This window comes from Candoia aspera, chromosome 6 (assembly GCF_035149785.1).
Source record: "Candoia aspera isolate rCanAsp1 chromosome 6, rCanAsp1.hap2, whole genome shotgun sequence".
Taxonomy (NCBI): Eukaryota; Metazoa; Chordata; class Lepidosauria; order Squamata; family Boidae; genus Candoia; species Candoia aspera.
In genome coordinates this window covers 63,853,706-63,872,715 of record NC_086158.1, presented here as the reverse complement: position 1 = coordinate 63,872,715, position 19,010 = coordinate 63,853,706, and the positions used below count along the sequence as shown (strand labels likewise).

Here is a 19,010-nt window from a genome sequence, read left to right as displayed (position 1 = left end):
GTTCCTCATGCTTCACAAGCTCAAGAGAAGCCCAGATTGTAGCACTAGATACTGCTGTGCTCACCATAGCGCATTCTACTGATGTCCAAACAAAAATGGTATGAGCAATTTTTTCCTGCAAAGAAACCTGCAAACTCATCCAACAGGTTGGAAGACACTTGGTCCCATTTATCATTTCCTAAAAAGGTCCAAGTCACTCTGAACAGGACTACCAGGTGGAAATCCACAGGTTCAAGAAAAGTAGAGAAGAACTGATATTTTGCTTCCCTTTCTGCTACTGTATAGCTTGATCATAAGCTCATACCAATGCTCAGCTATTTCATTTTGCACATGGGTGTGTAATAGCTAGATTGCACTAAAAACTGAAAGAGAAGTATTTCCTTGTACAGAGGAAAACTGAAAATGTAGTATTTCCTTGTATAGAGATATACGAAGTTGTATAAAGATATACAGCCCATTAAAAAAAAACCTCTATTTGGCATAAATACCAAAAGAGGAAAAGCAATCTTCTAAAGAACACCAGTTTAACACCTTCATTCCACAGGTTGGAATGCTAACTTCAATGTCCACACAATTCACTCTTGAGCTATAATTCACTATATACCTGAAACCCAAGGACTGTGACAAAGTGGAGAGCTAAAATTCATGTAGTATTCGCTAAAAAAGAAGATATATAGTTTGCTTTAAGAAAGGCAAACTATCCAAATAAAACTTCCTTCCCTTATGACCAATGATGGATTATATTCATAGTAAAATGAATTCATGCTGCAGTAACAGAAAAGAGTGGGAGAGAAAGCTGGCACAAAAACTGCTGGACAAGGGGCAAACAAGAATAAGGAAATTTATTCTTATACTCATGAAATAAAGCAGATTAAGTCAACCACACATTTTTTCCTCTTTTTTCCATTTACACACCTACTCCCTAGAACAGCAAGGTACTCTCAGTAACTGTGGAAAACCAGTTGCTAAAAGGTGTTAAAATCTATTTAACAACTCATTCAAATATCACTTTCATATAATCCAATACAAACCTAAACTACATGTTACTCACATGGTAAGTGGAGTTCAACCCTAAGCTGAAAAAGCCATTTCAATTGTGGAAAAATAATGGAAATGCTGAATAATCCTTCCTTCCTTCCACCCTTTACCTTTCCCAGCACAGATTCCTAGCAATTTATCTCTCCCTGCTGTTTTAAAATGGATCATGAGATTTCATATTATATAACATGTATTTCAGACAATATTACACTACTTACATAGCACAATAGAAGCCTGCACAATGCATGGCCAATTGAACTGAACACAACCCATCAGAGAGATTTAAGAGTTCAAGATCTTGATAAGCCTCCTCCTACTTCAGCAGTTTGTCTCTACAACTAAATAAAATAGTATTTTTATTGAGTGCATGCAAATCATACTGTATATCTGGTTCGCTTTTTTCAGTCTTGCTTTATAGAATGTAATCCAAGGAATGTATAGAATTGCAGCCAATTAATGCAGAGCAGAAAGAAATTCTGCCCATTATTAAAAGTTGTAATGAAGTTGTTTATACTGTATAGATACACACACGAAGCTAGAAACAGTAAAGTTCAACTTGGAAGCAGGAAACAAACTAATCCACTATGTCATCTGTCTCAAAATTAGTCAGATGCTTACTCAGATCATATATTTGTTTCTTAGAGGAAAATAACTTGCTTGACTTCATATTGTATCCCATCCTGGAGACACATGTCATTACAGGTATGCTGGTTTGGTTAAAGATTACCTATAATGAAATTCAGTGTTACAAAGAAGAACAAAGAACCCACTGATACCTATTTGTCTGTGTCTACAAAAGGGGAACTACCTAGCCAAGCAAGGTACTAAACTGTGTACCAGGATCTTGTCTCCAGGGATTTCTGGATAATGTTGGTTTTCTAGATTCATTTGAATACGTTTTCAGACTCGGTTATAGAAGAAAAAGTGCTTTGGTCATGTTGCTGCACAACCTACTTCAAAACCTGAACAGAAGCATTATGTCCTTGCTGGATGATTCAGCAGTGTCTGATTATGATTAGCCATAGTATCTCTTCCATACTATCTTGCTAGGATGGGATCCAGAGGAACTCTTTTATGGAGGTTCCAGTCTTTTTTACAGGTAGGTTGAAAATGGAAATGCTGAGAGAGATTATGGTCATTGGATTATAATTTCTTTTAGAGTTTGGGTTGCTTGCACCTGGCTTCTGGCCTTTACTGACTTCATTACTGCAATAATGGTTAACTCTATCATGCCTTTCCATCCAAGTACAAAGGAACTTCAAACATCATGTTTGATGTTGCTAATCACAGGGTTAACAAACTACAGGTTCTCTTCTAAATCTTTTGATGGCAGTACAGAGGGCATGGACATAAATGACATTAGTGGGCCAACTACACTAATTTCTGGAGATACCAATTCTTGTCATCAGGACACATGCTCTACTTCAGAGATCCTCAACCTCTGGGGACCAGTGGGCACATCTGTAATTTTGACAGCAAGCTTTAAACACTATCACAAAATTGTTGTTCTGGTGGGTGTGGCCAATCACAAAAGATCCATAAACTCAAAAGCAAAAAGTACTATAGTGCAGCAACCATTTTATTTTCTAAGAATGCATTTGCAGTCTATGGGCCCAGATAGTTGGAAATATAGGCTATGGCTTGAGGCTGATGTTTTGCAAATTAAAACTATCTAAAACAATAAAATTATATACATTACAGAGTTTTGCAGGCATCAAGAAATACGTTGTAAGCACCATTATTCTGAGCTGCATACTTACTTTCCATTTAAACAATTATAGCATATTGTTCAGCCTTCATAAACTTCAGGTGGTCCAAAATGTTGCAGCGGAAGTACCAACTGGCAACATTTTTAGGAAGCATGTAAATCTCTTGTTACAACAAGATGTTCTGAAAGGCACTGAAAATCTGGCTATTCTCCCAGATCTTGGAGGAGGTTGTTTGGTGAGCCCCTGTAAGATTTTGTTCTGTCCTATATTTTTTTTTCTGGACACATATCTGTTTTTCTATTATATCAATAAATATATATAAACAAATAAAACAAAAGTAATTTGCTACTATGTCTCCAGTATCCAGTGCAGAATAGAATTAGAAGACCACATACTCCCACACGTTCTCCTCTCTGGATTTTAAGCTTTTCATCTCACAATTATCAAATACATATTTAATAATAAGACCAATTGTTAGAAATCTTAATAGCTCCTCTAACCAGGAAGTTATCATTATTCTCCTAGGCCATCAAACTTTAGCCATTTGCAGTATGGTTACTAAATTTTTTAACAATAGCTTGTGGAAATCATCTGGTACCTACTTTACACTAGCAATTGCTTCAGGATTTTCTGCATAAGTTCTATTTTATTTTTTATTTTATATTGTTGTTTTATATTTGATGTTTTGTAATACTGTCTTATTTTCAATATTGGTCTTGGACCATGAAATAAATAAACACTTTCTCCATTCATTCTATATTGACATTAAAATTACTAAAACGCTGATTAGATACAGTGGTACTTAAAAGTTTGTGAATCCCCTTGAATTTTCAATACTTCTGCCTAAATATGACCTAAAACATGATCTTTTCCCTAGACAAGTCTTAAAACTAGATAAAGAGAACTCAATTAAACAAATAAGTAAAACATTATACTTGTTCATTTATTTATTGAGGAAAATGATCCAAAGCTATGCAGTTGCATGTGGCAAAAGTATTTATCTTTATCTAGCTTTAGGACTTGTGTGGAAAACAAATCATGTTTTAGGTCGTATTTATGCAGAAATATTGAAAATTCAATTGGGTTCACAAACTTTTAAGCACCACTGTACATTAAAATGGTTTTGAAAGACAAAATTTTTACAAATTAAGACAGTACTGTCACTTTACATCTTACTTATGGAAGCCACAAGTTTAGGTTATAAATCTAATAAATAAACTATCTACATTATTAATTCAGGGGTAGAATGGAAACATAACAGACAAAGCTTTATCCTATTTTATCATTATATCTAACTTTTTCCATAACTAGAGTGCTTTCTCTTGATTTGTGAGTGGTTAGCATAACTTATACAATATAAAACATTACAGGAATAGCAGCATAACTTTACTGGCTGCAGAGCCATAAATTTCTTCCAGCTTGACAAATGGAAAAAGACTGTGGGAAATATCATCCAACATATCAGAGGAGCATCAAACCGCCTATCTTACAATAGATTTTTATAATGAATACAACTATTAAAAAGGAAGACTACTATGGTTTTGAGTAGAGCTTTTGTGCCATGTTTCCAGATGAAACACATGAATTTCTGCAGTCATTGAAGACAGCTCCCCCTTTGATTTAATAAGCAGTAAACTTAAAGATTAAAAATTACAGACTATTATATTAATACACCTATAGTTCCACATTATACACAGGAAGGGCACTGCCATTTAGCAAAGCAAAATTTAACAAGAAGCTAAGCACATCACAGGTTGATGTAAAAGAATTCAAATTACCTATATATGGCATAAATATGGAGTTATTATGATAAAGATGGAGCCTGCAGAACCTATTCTGCTCATATATTCTTCATATACTAATTTAAATAAATCCAAAAGTGACTATTATATTTACCAAAAATAATCATGGAAAACAGCATTTAGTAGCCATGACAGCTAAACACCAAAGAAACAACTTGAGTCAGGTAAAAATGCAAACAAGAAAAAAAATCAGTACATTGACTTTTTAAAGATGCAATATTACAAGAAGCAAGATATGAACATTAAGGTATGAACCTGTTGAATTCCTAATCTCAGGCCAACAGAAAGGCTGTAAACCATCTGATACTTTCATAGCTATATAAAAAACAGTAGAAAAATCCCTAACCTTAACCCTAACTGTCCAGTCAATTAGAAGAAACACTTGATACAGGAAATTGGGCACTGTTTTCAGGCCTATATGACAATTAAATATTAGTATTTATTATGCTATTCTGACCCATCAGTAGCATTATTAGAATGTACAAAAATATTAGATATTCACATTAAGACATCCATCTGCTAAATTCTCTCTCTCTCAAACACAAGCAAAAAAAATATATTTTTCAAGTGAGGAACAGAACGTTCTATTCCTAATTTGCTGCTTTAAAAAAAATAAGTATCATACATTTTTATATATGTGTAGGCTACTATAAAAAAAAATAAAGCACTGAATATTTTCAAGTATTTAGGATAAACACCAATAGATAATATGCATGCCACAGGAAAAACAACTTCCTGATAGTATTTTATATATCACTTTTTTTACAAAGTATAACAAGTAATTGTTATGATGCAATAAAACCTTAATAGAAATCAGATGAGAACAGGTTCTGTTCAGAAATTAACACCTGAAGTGGTGAAACACATGCTCAAGAGCGGCCACAGCATCCAGCTGTGGAATATAGTACCCAACAGCTCACCTGACCCCACTGTGGCAAATTTATCTGTTGATTTTCAGCTTGAGGCAAATATGTATTTACCTAGTCTTCAAATCTGTTTTATTATTTTAATGTATGATTCTGCTTATATATTTTATATTTTTATTTTGTTCTTTTATCTTGTTATTTAATTTCAAATTGTTTTATTTCTTGTATGTATCAGCCAGCCACAAGAACTGTTTAACCCTGGCTTATACATATTGTTATCAATAGAATATTGAAAAACTGGCTCAGTCAGCTAGAATGTTAGTTATTTATGCACTTTTTCTACTGCTATTCCTTCTGCTTGGAACTGCTTGTATAACACAACCTCTTTTACTTCCAGAAAAATCCCTATGTAAAATTTAACTTTTCCATAAGATTTTTGATACAACTCCTATTTCCCATCAGGGCCACAGCATTTATGGAGGGAAGCCTTGCACCCCTAACTGTGATTCCAGCAAAATTTACATATATAATCCGCTCCTGTACCAATTTAATTCAAAATAATTCAAAAGTATACTCTGTTTATGATGTATTACACTGGGGTTTAGCAGTATGACACCTGTAGACTTACTGGAGCAACCACACCCGAAGGGAATTACTAATACCCAGTATGGGTGTTCTGCCAACAACCAATTATACTTTGGGTAGATGTGGTTAGGGGAAAAAGACTAACAGAAGGAGAACACTGAAGATGGGGAAGTAGTGACAGTGCCAGGAATGATGAAGAGAAGAAGGAAGCAAAGATTGTTGGTTAGAACATGGAAAGAATAATCTTTACTGCAGAGCTCTGAATGTGATGACCTGGGGATTACCTTCAATGACTTTTGAGAAGAGGCAGAGAATAAGTGAATAGGCACAAGGCCAAAAAAGGTAGAGAACAGGTACATTTTGCCCTTCATCACTGGAGGGATGGGAAGAATTGGTTATGTTCAAGGAGAGCTGTATATGGGTATGTATGTGTAAGAAAGAGAACATACGTACTGTTAGGAAAAATGATTCTGTATTCATTTATACGTCCTTATGTCCATGCTGAAAGATGTGCCCTCAGATGTGACATAATACTACATGCATCCTTAACCTAAAAAGTTTGCCTGTATCTATGCTAGACCACTTGAGGAAATACAAAGATTTTACTATAGTAACCAGCATTTCAAAACGTAGTATGCCTATTTTTTTACTAGTGCCTTGTGGAAAATCTACATGCTTATGAACTAAAGTAAATTCTGAAGTATATCTTGTCATTCCAAGAATGACAAGATTTTAGATACAAAATTAAGAAATGTTCATGGAAATACAGTTAAGTTTCAACTCTGATTTAATTCTTACCTTAACAAAATCTGGCTATTCTTTTAGCAGAATTTGTTCATCTTTCTAAGGTGTTCAAAATATATGTATATTTATGAATTATAGTGTATTTAAAATGTATTAATAATATACATTTCAGGTATTGTGATTTTTTTTGCATGCATTATAATCCTAGCTCTATATAAAATTTGCCAATATATACCCCAATGTGTATGTATCATATTCTTTCCTTTGCAAGTGAAATAGATAACAAAACTTACCAACACAAGCATTGAGAAACAACCAGTCAGTCTTCTTCATTCTGTTTTTTATTTGTTTTAGTTTTTTGAAATCAACTTCAAGTTCTTCTTTGCTGCCAACAGCTCCAGCCACTTCAATTCTCTGAAAGTCCATTTTCACTTCAGAATCTCGTTTGGTGGTAGGAGGTGATCTTCTTTGGCTATTTCCACTACTGCAGCTTCCCCTCCAACGAGTTCTTTCTTGCTCATTTATTATTGAAGAAGCCTCTTCTGTTTCTGCTAGCTCTATTGCTTCAATGTTGTTGGGCCTTGGATGATCACAGACAACACATTTTCTGGCCTTGGCCCAATTCTCATATGTACAAACAGAACAAGTCCAGTGTTGTGTCCTTATGTTCAGTTTATTTCTATCATTGTATTCCTCACAGGGATCCACAGAAAAAGGAGCTGGTCTTGTACCAGATCCTGAAGACTGAGGGGATTCTGTGGGGCTCCTGGTCCTACGCTGAGACAAGCACTGAGTACACCTTATTGCACGAGGCCAGTTCAAGTAAGTGCACATGTGACATGACCACTTATTTGCACTTTCCATGCTGTAGGATGACTTAACTCTTGGTCTTGCACTAGAATCTGGGCATATCAAAGGACTGCTGCCTCCTTCAATACCTGCAGGATCCCAGTCTCTACCAACATCACTTGAACTACTTTTAAATGGATCTTCTGTGATAATAGTTCCACTAGGTCTCTGAGCACGGCACATGGTACATTTGATCGCAGATGGCCAGTTTTCATATGTACAATACTCACAAGCCCATTTTATTCCACGATCTGTCATCCTGCACTCTTCGAAGTAAATTATTTCAGGAAGAAATCTTTAAAAAGAGAGTAAATAGAAGATATTATAAAAAATCCACTCCTAGTTCTTCAGAAGAGTTGTTAATCACAAAGCTTTTGTCTAGTCCAGATCTAATATTAAAATCACAGCAAGTGATGACAAGCATCAATTTCAAGCATTTATTTCCTTTTTCTTTTCTCACATTCAATTTTTAATTAATCACAGTACTTTATAAAACAAAGTTTTCTGCTACATCCAAGGTCAGGAATTTGGTTAAAGTAAAACATATATAAATAAGTCACATTAATTTTAGGATTATGTAAACCAAATTCATGATATATGTATATATGCATATACATATTTCTCAAAGAAATTCAGATACTGACAATTTTACAGAAATCCTCCCAAATGTAGAATTATTGACTTAGCATACAAGTAAAATATATAGATCAAACAGATTTCTATATTTACTTTTCTATAATGAAGTCTATTTCGTCTCCATACTGTCTCAGTTTTTATCCACTTCAGCAGGAACTACCAAGAATGACCACCAGCACTATGTAAACAGCTTTTCCTGTAAACAGTATGAAGGCTTGTTAAAATCTTAGTCTTACATACATAAATATATAATACTTGATATACTGGACACATTCTAACTCAGTATATTTAAGTATTCAAATTCTGACAAACATTTATGACACCACAATAAATGTGCGAATCAAAACAAAAAAAATGAAACAACAGTAGAACTGTAAATGGCTATAGAAATGCTATTTACCTTTGATATAGGCTTGTGAAAAGCATTTGGAAAACAAGCATGAACAAAGCAGCTCACGTCTAACTGCTGAAGCAGCCACGTCTTTTACAACGTTGCTTTAAAAGCTGTTTCACTACATCTACGCATGCACAGCCACTTTGTTACCTTGCCCGTTTATCACATTGTCAGATTCAGATTAATTGAAAAAGCACTTCCATACTACCAAATGCTGCTGTAAAATAAAATGAACTTTCTACATGGATGTTGCTTTGTTGAGGAATATGCTTCAAAGACTACATATCATTTACATATAGTGGTGAGATAAAGTTTGTACCCCTTTAAAACTACCTATCAACTGTAACCCTACAGTAGTGTGATTAGAGCTTCATTAAAGTCCTATTAATAGTTAAGGAGGTTCTGGTCAACATTCAGAACTGTCATTGTTGAGAAAAGTATATGAAGCTTCAGATTTAGTTACAGTGGCATCTCTTTTAGCAGCGCTGACTACAACCGTATATTTCCAATATTATTGCTCAATCAGATTCATCAGCTTGGAAGTATTTTCACCCATTCCATTTTACGAAACTATTTCAACTCATTGTTACTTTGAGTGTATCTTGCATTAATTATTTGCTTCAGGTCATGCCACATCATTTTATTTTGTTTAATATCAGGGATTTGACTTGGTTATTCCAAAATGCAAGATTTCTTCTGCTTCAGCCACTGCACTGTACATTTACTTGTGTATTTAGAATTGGTGTTGAGCTGCTTGACTCACTTTCATTTAAGCTTCAGCTCACTGATGGATATCCTGACATTCTTCTGTAGAATTTGCTGGTACGATCCAAAATCCACTGTTCCATCAATGAACACAAGCCAAAGCAGCCCAGACCATGATGGTGTTTGTTTAAGCAGAATCTCTTTACCTGTTAAAAAGAATTAGTCGAAGCTCAGATCACACTGTAAGTCACTGAAGTACAAAATTATAAATAATTCTAAAGTGGTCACATACTTTCTCTCACCAATATAGTCTTACTATACTTCAAACATACAAAGTCAGTTTCCTTCTACATAAATATTAAGCAAAAGAGTCCCTTGTAGATTTATAACACATACTGAACTAATCAAAGGATTCAAGGAATTTGGGGGGGGGGACCTCACTAGACGTTACTAAACGGTTACAGAAAGACATTTTTTTTTCCTCATAAACATTTATGTTTCCTAACTCTTAAGTTTTAATTTCCATGATATATTGATTCCAGCATTCCATCAGCCACCTCTTTTTAATACTGTGAATTTTATAACTTTTTAATATATTGATTAGATTTTAAATCACAATGAACTTATTCAAATGAAAAGGTAAGACAAAAACTTGAAATAAATACATATTGTACTTCTATCACAACCAACTGTACATGTTATATACTTACTTAATGCAATTGAGGAAGTTTATCTGTTCAATGTTAAGAAGCACTAGTCTAAATTAAGTGTTATGTGGCTTCTGGACAGAAGAGGTGACTGCAACCAACTGAATCTGGCTGAACTCAAAAAAGTTAAATGGATTCAGACCTGGTTTCTCTTTAGTTGAGTGACTACCAGAAAAACCCAGGGTGGTAAGCTAGGGTGATTTTTTTTCTAAAAAAAAATCCCAGAATAAAGTAATGGAAAATTAGTTCTGTATTAAAAAAACTACATGGATACATCCACAAATACACTAGGAGCTGAACTAAACTGGGAGATTTGTCTTTACATGCCTTTTAACATGAAAATTTTAATGGTATAAATACATGGGCATGGGAATTACATGTAACCACTAAAAGGGATTTCTCAATTAATTTGATACATTTAATTAATTTATATAGCACCTCAATCATGAAGACAACTCTAGGCAGCTTACATATCAAGATTAAAAACCACAGAAGGATTATCACATAATTATCATTATCACAGATAAACAACAAAGAATATATAAACCACAGAAATTAGGTCCAATGAAGTTATGTTCCTTTTTTCAAAGAATAAACTAAACAATGAATTGATGTTTGATTTGCATGTGTGGTACCAAACTTCTGGAACACTTACTGTGGCCAATCCCATGACAGAGATATTCTTTTTCTGTCATCTGTAACACTGCTTTAGTATTACACTTCTACTGACTCATACTATGGATAAAATTCCAAGTCTTATCTTCCCGACCAGCTTATTTCAAATTTGATTCAGAATTAAAGAAACATTAATCATTAATTTATGTCACAACAGCTGTAATGCTAACTAGAAAAAGGAGGAGGAAAGGAAAATTCACAAGAGATTGGGACAGAGAAGTGAATGAATCTAGCATATTTAAGGTTAGTTCCTGATTTGCAGAATAATACTTTACAAAGAACCAAGAATATTTCTGCTCAAATCTCAATACAATTATATCTACACCCAATGAAAAATGTTCACCGCTATACTGGTATTATAATATCATAAATTATTCCTTTAAAATTTATAAAATCGAAGTACTAAGTAGTAGCAAAAAAGTAATTAATTACAGGACATCCTAGTATAATAGAACAATAAATGACTTTGAAGATTAATGTGCAATATTACACATTCTAAACATTCTAGAAACTGACTTAAAAAACTCTTGAATCTTAACAAGAGGAATAGAGATGTCATGAATCTTGTCTTTGATAAAACATCTGAAAGCAGTAATATAAAGCCATTTTTGAAGCTATTAACAATTTAAAATGGCATTCTGTAGTAGAATGATCGAAGTATATAATCACCTTTAATGTTCTGAAAGTTGTTTACAAGGACCTAAGCTTGAAAATGACAGAGAAAATAAATCACTTATTTAGAGACTTATACATGCTGAAATTAAGAACATTTATTCTTATAAAAAACTGTTTGTACACAAAAGCAGACTTCATACAGCTGGAATCATGTTTAAATGGCTCAATCACTGGTGGACTGTTCCCTTGGTAACTCCCAGGTACTCAAACAGCAAAAGCTGTGCAGCTTTTTTCCCCTGCTCACATGGATGAGCAACTTAAATTACAGTATATTTTGTATTTTAACTATATTCTGAAAATTAATAAAGTTCTTTTTTAAAAAAATGAATCTTAAAAACATGGAATCAAGTTCACTTTCTCTTAGTTCATTTAGTTCCAGTAAACTAAGATACATGATCAGAAAACAGAAATAGGATAAAAGTCTGAATGTTTGAAAAAAAATAAAAAAAAATTTGCAAGCAACATTGAAAACTGTTGATGATCTTATAATACCATCTCACAAGAAACTTGTCAAACTATACAAATGTTAACCACATGGGAAGACAACCTTTGTTAAGTTGGGACAGAATTAAATGAAATTAACTTTGACGACCACTATTTAAACTAAAAATGTTATTTGATTATCATCCTTAGAATCCTGGAAAATATTTCAATGATTTTCAATAATTATTGGGAAAAAAACATTGCATCTCAACTGGCATTCAATACCATTATTTTGGTACCTTGTTTACTTACAGGCAAAGAACTTCCCAAAGCACTGTGATATACTGGCAGAATTCACACATCCCGTTAAGACATAAATGTGGTTCACTTGCTTTTGACTTAAAATGATGCATGAACCCTGCCAATTGTGAAAGAGATAACAAACTATATTTAGTTATTTATTTGTTCAATATATAAGCTGCCTCAATCGCCTAATAGATCTAATAGAACAGGTAAACATAACTAAAGAGTGGAAAACCATGCTGAGTCATAAAAGTTTTTATAAATGGCAACCAGCACCTAGAATTCCAGCTGGAAGCTGACTTGTAACCAGTGCAGCTTACAAAAGAGAAGTGTTAACATGGGTGAACTGAGGTATGTCCATAACCATTTGCACCAGCTCTAGCTTCCAAGCTGCCTTCAACAGCAGACCCCAGTACAGCATGTTGCAATAGTCCAATCGCAGAACAACTAAGGCATGAATAATTTTAAGCTGGATCTATGCAAAGGTCCTCCAAGCTACAGCTGCCAGTTGCTCTTCAAATAAGAACCATGAGTCCAGGCTGACTCCCAAATTACATGACAGTTCCATTAAGAATTAACACTGGGAGGTCCCTAGAAATAGAGGACCCATGAATCCTCAGCTACCCAACCTTACTAGGGTTGAGCTTCAGCCTGTGTCTTAATCCAGACTGTTTGTTGTTGTTTATTCATTCAGTCGCTTCCAATTCTTCGTGACTTCATGGACCAGCCCACGCCAGAGCTTCCTGTCGGTCGTCAACACCCCCAGCTCCCCCACGGACGAGTCTATCCAGACTGTAACAGCTTCCAAACACTACACTAAGACATCATTTGGTCAGCTAGAAGTTGAAAGTACCAAAAGGGTATCATCTACATGTATATTAATCATAGACCCCATTCTGAGAGATGACCTGGCCCAGCAGCTTCATATAGATGTTAAACAGGAACAAGGACATTGTAGAGTCCTGCAAAGAAGGGATCTCAGGCTCATCCTCTCTCTACTAAAAGCAACTGGAACCAATCCCCAAACTCTGAAGACAATCTAGATATCATGGTCAGTTGTATCAAATGCCACTGAGAAATTGAGCAGAACCAAAAGAGTAGTACCACCACACTCCTAGTCCCACTGGAGGTCATTCACAAGCACAGACAATTCCATCTCTGTACATACTCAAGCCTGAAACCTTACTGAAAAGGGTCCAGATCCACTTCCTCTAGGTCTGGCTGATGCTGTAGCCCCATTGCATCCACAACCTTCCACAAAAAGGGAAGGTTGGAGACTGTACAGAAATTATCCAATACCGCTGGCTCTGTAATGGCTTCCTGAGGAGGGGGTGCATCACTGACAATCTAAACAAACCATAATTTAGTACAATGTGCTGAATCCAATCATTATCTGCAGTATTTCAAAGAATAGTTATAAATTCTCTTGGTTCAATATAACTATTGTCAAATGGGAAAAATTCTCAACAAGTAGTGCTGAAGTACCTTTTCTTATTAAAAAATTGCCCTGCTGGATACTAAAAATATATGATTGAAACTCTATGTTCCTATTAACATTCTAAAGTTTAAGTCTTTTCTGCTTTTCATATGTATTTTCTGTATTTTTCTAAGAATTTTATTCACACTTTTGATAAGAAAAATAAGATACCCACTTATTTTTTTCAGTACTCCTTAAACGTGTACCATATATTACATGCAAATTGTGAAAGAAATGCAAAACAGTTTTATTTAACACAAAAACTGAACAAATCTGTTAAGAATTTTTTTTAAAAAAACATGATTTTCTGAACACATTCAGAGGAAAGATGACAGTTATATTTCTGAAGATGTTGCCTAGACTGGCAATGAAATGTCTGCAAGAAAACAACAAGGCTCAGAGCGCACCAAAAACTCCAGTTATATTTCCCTCAATACAAACATTTGCTGATTCAAAGAAAGCATACGATAAAAGTAACAGCCCTGAATTATTACATTTTTTGTAAACATGGTGTTGCAGGTTCTTTGTTGAATGCATTAACAGCAGTATTATATATGATGAAAGTAAAGCATTTGTAAGAATAAATGGAATGTTCAGCAAATGGCTCAACACTTTTAAGTCAAGCATCTATGGCATTCCCTTGATTGTTTAATGTATTAACAGTGAAATGTACAAGGAATGCTTTTAGATGGATTTAGAGCTGGATGGAAAATCATACTGAGCATACATCAGTGTCTCCACATCAAGCAGGAGAGAAGTGTCAAATGGAGTACCACAGAGCTCCATTGTGGGCCCTGTGCTATTCAACATAAATAACTTAGATGAAAGGTAAAGAAAATATCAAATTTACAGATCACACAAAGGAGATAATAAACATATTAGAGGACAGAAACAGGATTAGGAGGACCTTGACAAGCTGGAACAATGGGCAGAAACCAACAAGATGAATTCCAACAGGGAGATACACAAAGCTAAATTTGGATAGGAAAAATCAAGGGCATGGGAGGAAGGGGTAACCATATTAGGCACTGATACTTGAAAAAAGAATTTGGGTTTCTTGGCACAGCACAAACTGAACATGAGCAATAGAGTGATGCAGCTCCCCAAAAAGCAAATGCAGTCTTAATCTCTATCAACAAAGCTACAGTCCATTCCTCTCTATTCTGCATTAATCACACTACACCTAGAATACTGCATTCAGTTTTGAGCAATCATTTTAGGAAGGAACTGACCAACTGGATTTGTCCAAAGTAGAGCAACCAAGATTAAAAGGAGCCTGGAAAAGAATACTTGGGGAATGGTTGGAGACATGGGTATGTTTAGTCTGGAGAAAAAAAGACTGTGAGGAGACATGACAGCTGTCTTCAAGTATCCAAAGGATTGTTATGTAGAAGAGAGGGAGGAATTGTTCAAAGTTGTTTGAGAAGACAGGACAAGAAACTACGTCCCACAGTCAGTGAAAAAATTGAAGCTGAAAAGAGGTTGGATATTTCAGGAAGACAGTAATCAGAAAAATACCTCCAGATCAACCATGAAATACTTACAGGAAAGAAAAATAAAGGCTTTGGAATGGCCTTTGCAGTCCCCAGACTTGAATATTATTGAAAATTTGCAGAGAGATCTCAACATAAAATACATGCAAGACCCAAGAATGTTTCTGAGCTTGAAGAATTCTGCAGAGAAGAGTAGGAAAAATTTCCAAAAACATAATTAAATGTTTAGAAGCTATGATTTCTACCACAGACAGTGAAAGGGTTTCCAAACTTCTACACTTGCCATATTCATTCTTTTCTTATTTAAATCTGTAACAATTACACATAAATAGTAAGCATGAATTCATATTTGTAGAAAGATGTGTTTACATGTTTATACTGTGAAGAAGTTGTTTAAGTTTCTATTTCTTTAAGGATTCATCAAAACATACAGTTTAACCGATTGGTTATTTATACGCTATCAACTTGATGTTAATTCTTTGCAACCACATAGACAGACCTTCTCTAGGATGATCTGCCCCCAACCTGGCCTTCAGGTCTTCCAACAGTACACCCACTGCCACTGTAATCAAGCCCATCTACCTTGCTGCTGGTTATCCTCCTCTTCTCTTTCCTTCCATCTTTCCCAGCATTATAAACTTCCCAAGAGAACTGGATCTTTAAATATTGTGTCTAAAATATCATTTGAACCTACATTTGTGTCTCAAGTGAACACTCTGGATTGATTTGTCTATAATGTTTGTTTTCTTAGCTATTCACAGAATTCTCAAGACTCTTCTCCAATAATAATATTCAAAAGCATCAATACTCTTCTATCCTGCTTCTTCAAAATCCAATGTTTGTTTCCACAGAGCGGCACAGGGAAAAATAATTGCCTGCAGGATTCTGATTTTTGTAGGTACAGACATGTGAATATCTTCTCCAAGGCCTTCATTGCTACTCTACCAAGTACTAGTCTGTGCTATATTTCTTAGGACTACTGGTTCTTTTACTGTTGAGAGTTGATCCTAAAAGGCAGAAGGTATTCACTACTTTAATATCTTCATTGTCAGTTCTAAGACTGGTTGCTATACCTGCTGTCATTAGTTTGATCTTCTTTATATTTACTCTTACTCCCATTTTTTTTCACTTAGTTCCTTGATTTTCAATTCTGGAGCTTGTAGGTCATTTTCACTTTCAATCAGTGTAACATCATAAGCATAATACAGCTTATTTGTGCTTCTTTGTCCATATTAAACTCTTGCTCATCTTTTTCCATTCCAGCTTTCCTCAGAATGTATTCTCCTTTTTGAGAATGGCATCAATTCGTTCCAGCCACAATTTTCTCCAGATTCCCTTCCTCTTGATTTATTCATTCTTCTTTCATGGACAATTGTATGAAAAATTTTAGACACCCCTAGTTAAACTATCCATAGAAAATTGTGGCTGGATAGGGTTGACATTCTGAAAAAGAAAGAGGTAAGAAGTTTAAAGAACAAAAGGCAAGATATAAATCAGAATCCGGACGTGTTGGAAACAAGTGCAGTTTGCCAGGGTAGAAAGATATGGAGAGATATAACATACTGTACGTGTTGGTGTAAACTAGTTTTAGCTGTTTCCTTTTCAAAAAAAGTATCATACAGTTAGTTTCTTTAGCTTGCTACTTCTCACTGCTTTTGTTCTAATACCCCAAAGGAATAGCTTAATAGGTACATAAATATGTATATAGTTGGCATATTACCTATACTCTTTCCTCAATAGCTACTCAAACCACTGTTATAAAGTTTATGCAAGACTACCCCTGTACTTGCCTGGAACCTGTAGCTGTAACAGAATACAGCAGCCACAGGATACTGAGGTTAACACCTGGCTATTGTGATACTGTGTGGAGGCTGGGAAAAGGATGGAAGAGTAAACACTCAAGAAATGAAGAAAAGTAAAGTGACAGCTTATGTTATAAATGGCAGTTTAGTCCAGGTGGCAAGAAACCTGGGAAGAAGCTTTCTAAATCATTCAAAGAGATCCCACCTTAATTAAATCACTATAAATGAGGGTGAAAAATTCCTCTTACTGTCAGCCTTGTGAAGTAGACCAAACAGGAAACACGGCCAGATAATTCTACTTTATTGCAAGGTTACATTAACAGAATCTTTCAAGTCTGAAAGTACATTTCTCCCCCCATCTCCTTTACAGCCCAAGAAACTAGAGAGGGTCCCTTCTGAGCCACTTGCCCCACCCACATTCCTACTGCGGGCTAAGTTGCCTTTTATCTGGCCAGTTCCCTTGGCTGCATCTCTTCACCCTGTCTCCCAAGGTCATCCCACATACCATGACACTTACAGATTCTAAGATTCTGTATTTACCCCAGACTAGCATTAAAGTTATCTTACTGAAATTTGTGTAGTCTTGCTATCTTGATCAGGCCTCACTGCATAGCCTTGATAGTTATGCACACAGAATATTGCAATGAGTTGCTGTAGCCACTGCATTGGTTACTTACTAGGTATCTGGACAGGCTTAAGGTTTTGCTAGGAGTAGGTAAAGTTTTTAACAATTTAGAACCAGATTATCTGACAAGGATATGACTATACAGATATGACTATGATCCTTGAGGCTCAAAATGCATCTCCAATATTTGAGGATTGTCATAGAAATTGAGGTACAGTAATACCTTAAACTGGGATAGTATAATTAAGCACTACATTCCCCCCTAATTGTTAAATACTTTGCTAAAAACTATTTTAAAATTTACATTACTTCTCTTTATATTAGGCAGAGGGATTTTGTAAAAAAATTATTGAAAACATGTGGCTCCCAATTGTTATGAATGGTACCTGTTCAGATAAGAATCTGAAAAAAATCTTTTTTTCATTTATTTTTACTTATTTATTTTCTATCCCGCCTTTATTATTTTTATAAATAACTCACGGCAGCAAACAGTCTCAATACTCCTTCCTCCTCCTATTTTCCCCACAACAACAACCCTGTGAGGTGAGTTGGGCTGAGAGGGACTGACTGGCCCAAGGTCACCCAACTGGCTTTCATGCCTAAGGTGGGACTAGAACTCTCATTCTCCTGGTTTCTAGCCCGTTGCCTTAACCACTAGACCAAACTGGCTCTCTCTCTTATTGTTCCTTTCTAATGTAATCCCAAACATATCAGTTTAATCAACTAACTTCTATAGTGGAAACAAGGTAAATACGTTACAGGACTGTAACTTTAATGTCTATTTGCTCAATCGCTAATTCATCTGCAGAGGTAGGGTTTAGTTTTGTAAAATACACTTGTTTACATTCTGTTCTATTTGTGCATTTGTCAACAAAACACAGTATTACAAAGATAATAAGTCTGTAGCATTCTTCTTATCGAACAAGATGAAAACCAGCAGCATTGCAACCCAAATGTCTCACATTCAAAGGTAGAAACTACTTCATTAAATTAATTTTCTGACCAAATGTAATCAACAAAGGAAATTAGCTTATCACTAGAAACAGTATACTCAAATTTTTGTAGATTGGTGGTTTTACCACATGGAATGCTTCTTGAAATGTATAAACAAATGACCTATGCATGAATATGTACAAACCTCTTTTATTAACTTACCAGTTCTTGCATAAGAATAAAAAGTGCAATCAATCCTCACATTATTTGTTTATACTTATACTGTAGTTTGAAAAGGCAAAATGGAATGGAGCTATTTAGTTTTAGCAGCATTTATACAGACTAATATAATCCTTTGCACATTTGTTTGTGAATAAGCCTATTAAACTCAATACGAGATACTTCTAAGCAAGTATGTAACTGTTCAAAATATTTTGAATGTTTAATAATAATGTCTTAGTAAACAGATTAGGTGTTTAGATTATCTTTATAAATGGAGTTTCCTTGCTTTGTTACAAAAGTTGCAAATATGTCTGTTCTATATTCTACCACATATTTTAGATATGAGT

The 19,010-nt window shown here is 34.8% G+C and overlaps 1 protein-coding gene across 3 annotated transcripts in view; it reads right to left on the bottom strand.

Annotated features, from left to right (window-relative positions):
• ZRANB1 (zinc finger RANBP2-type containing 1) overlaps nt 1-19,010 on the bottom strand; it is a 59,714-nt gene that overhangs the window by 33,946 nt on the left and 6,758 nt on the right. For 2 of the 3 annotated variants that reach the window (XM_063307330.1, XM_063307332.1), the window contains exons 2-3: nt 8,323-8,425; nt 7,038-7,888 (exon numbers count right to left, since the gene is read on the bottom strand). In XM_063307330.1, the coding sequence (XP_063163400.1) occupies nt 7,038-7,851 (814 nt within the window). In that variant the 5' untranslated portion in view covers nt 7,852-7,888; nt 8,323-8,425. Of the gene's footprint in view, nt 1-7,037; nt 7,889-8,322; nt 8,426-9,386; nt 9,535-19,010 lie in introns of all 3 variants that reach the window. The other variant, XM_063307331.1, reaches the window with a different exon arrangement.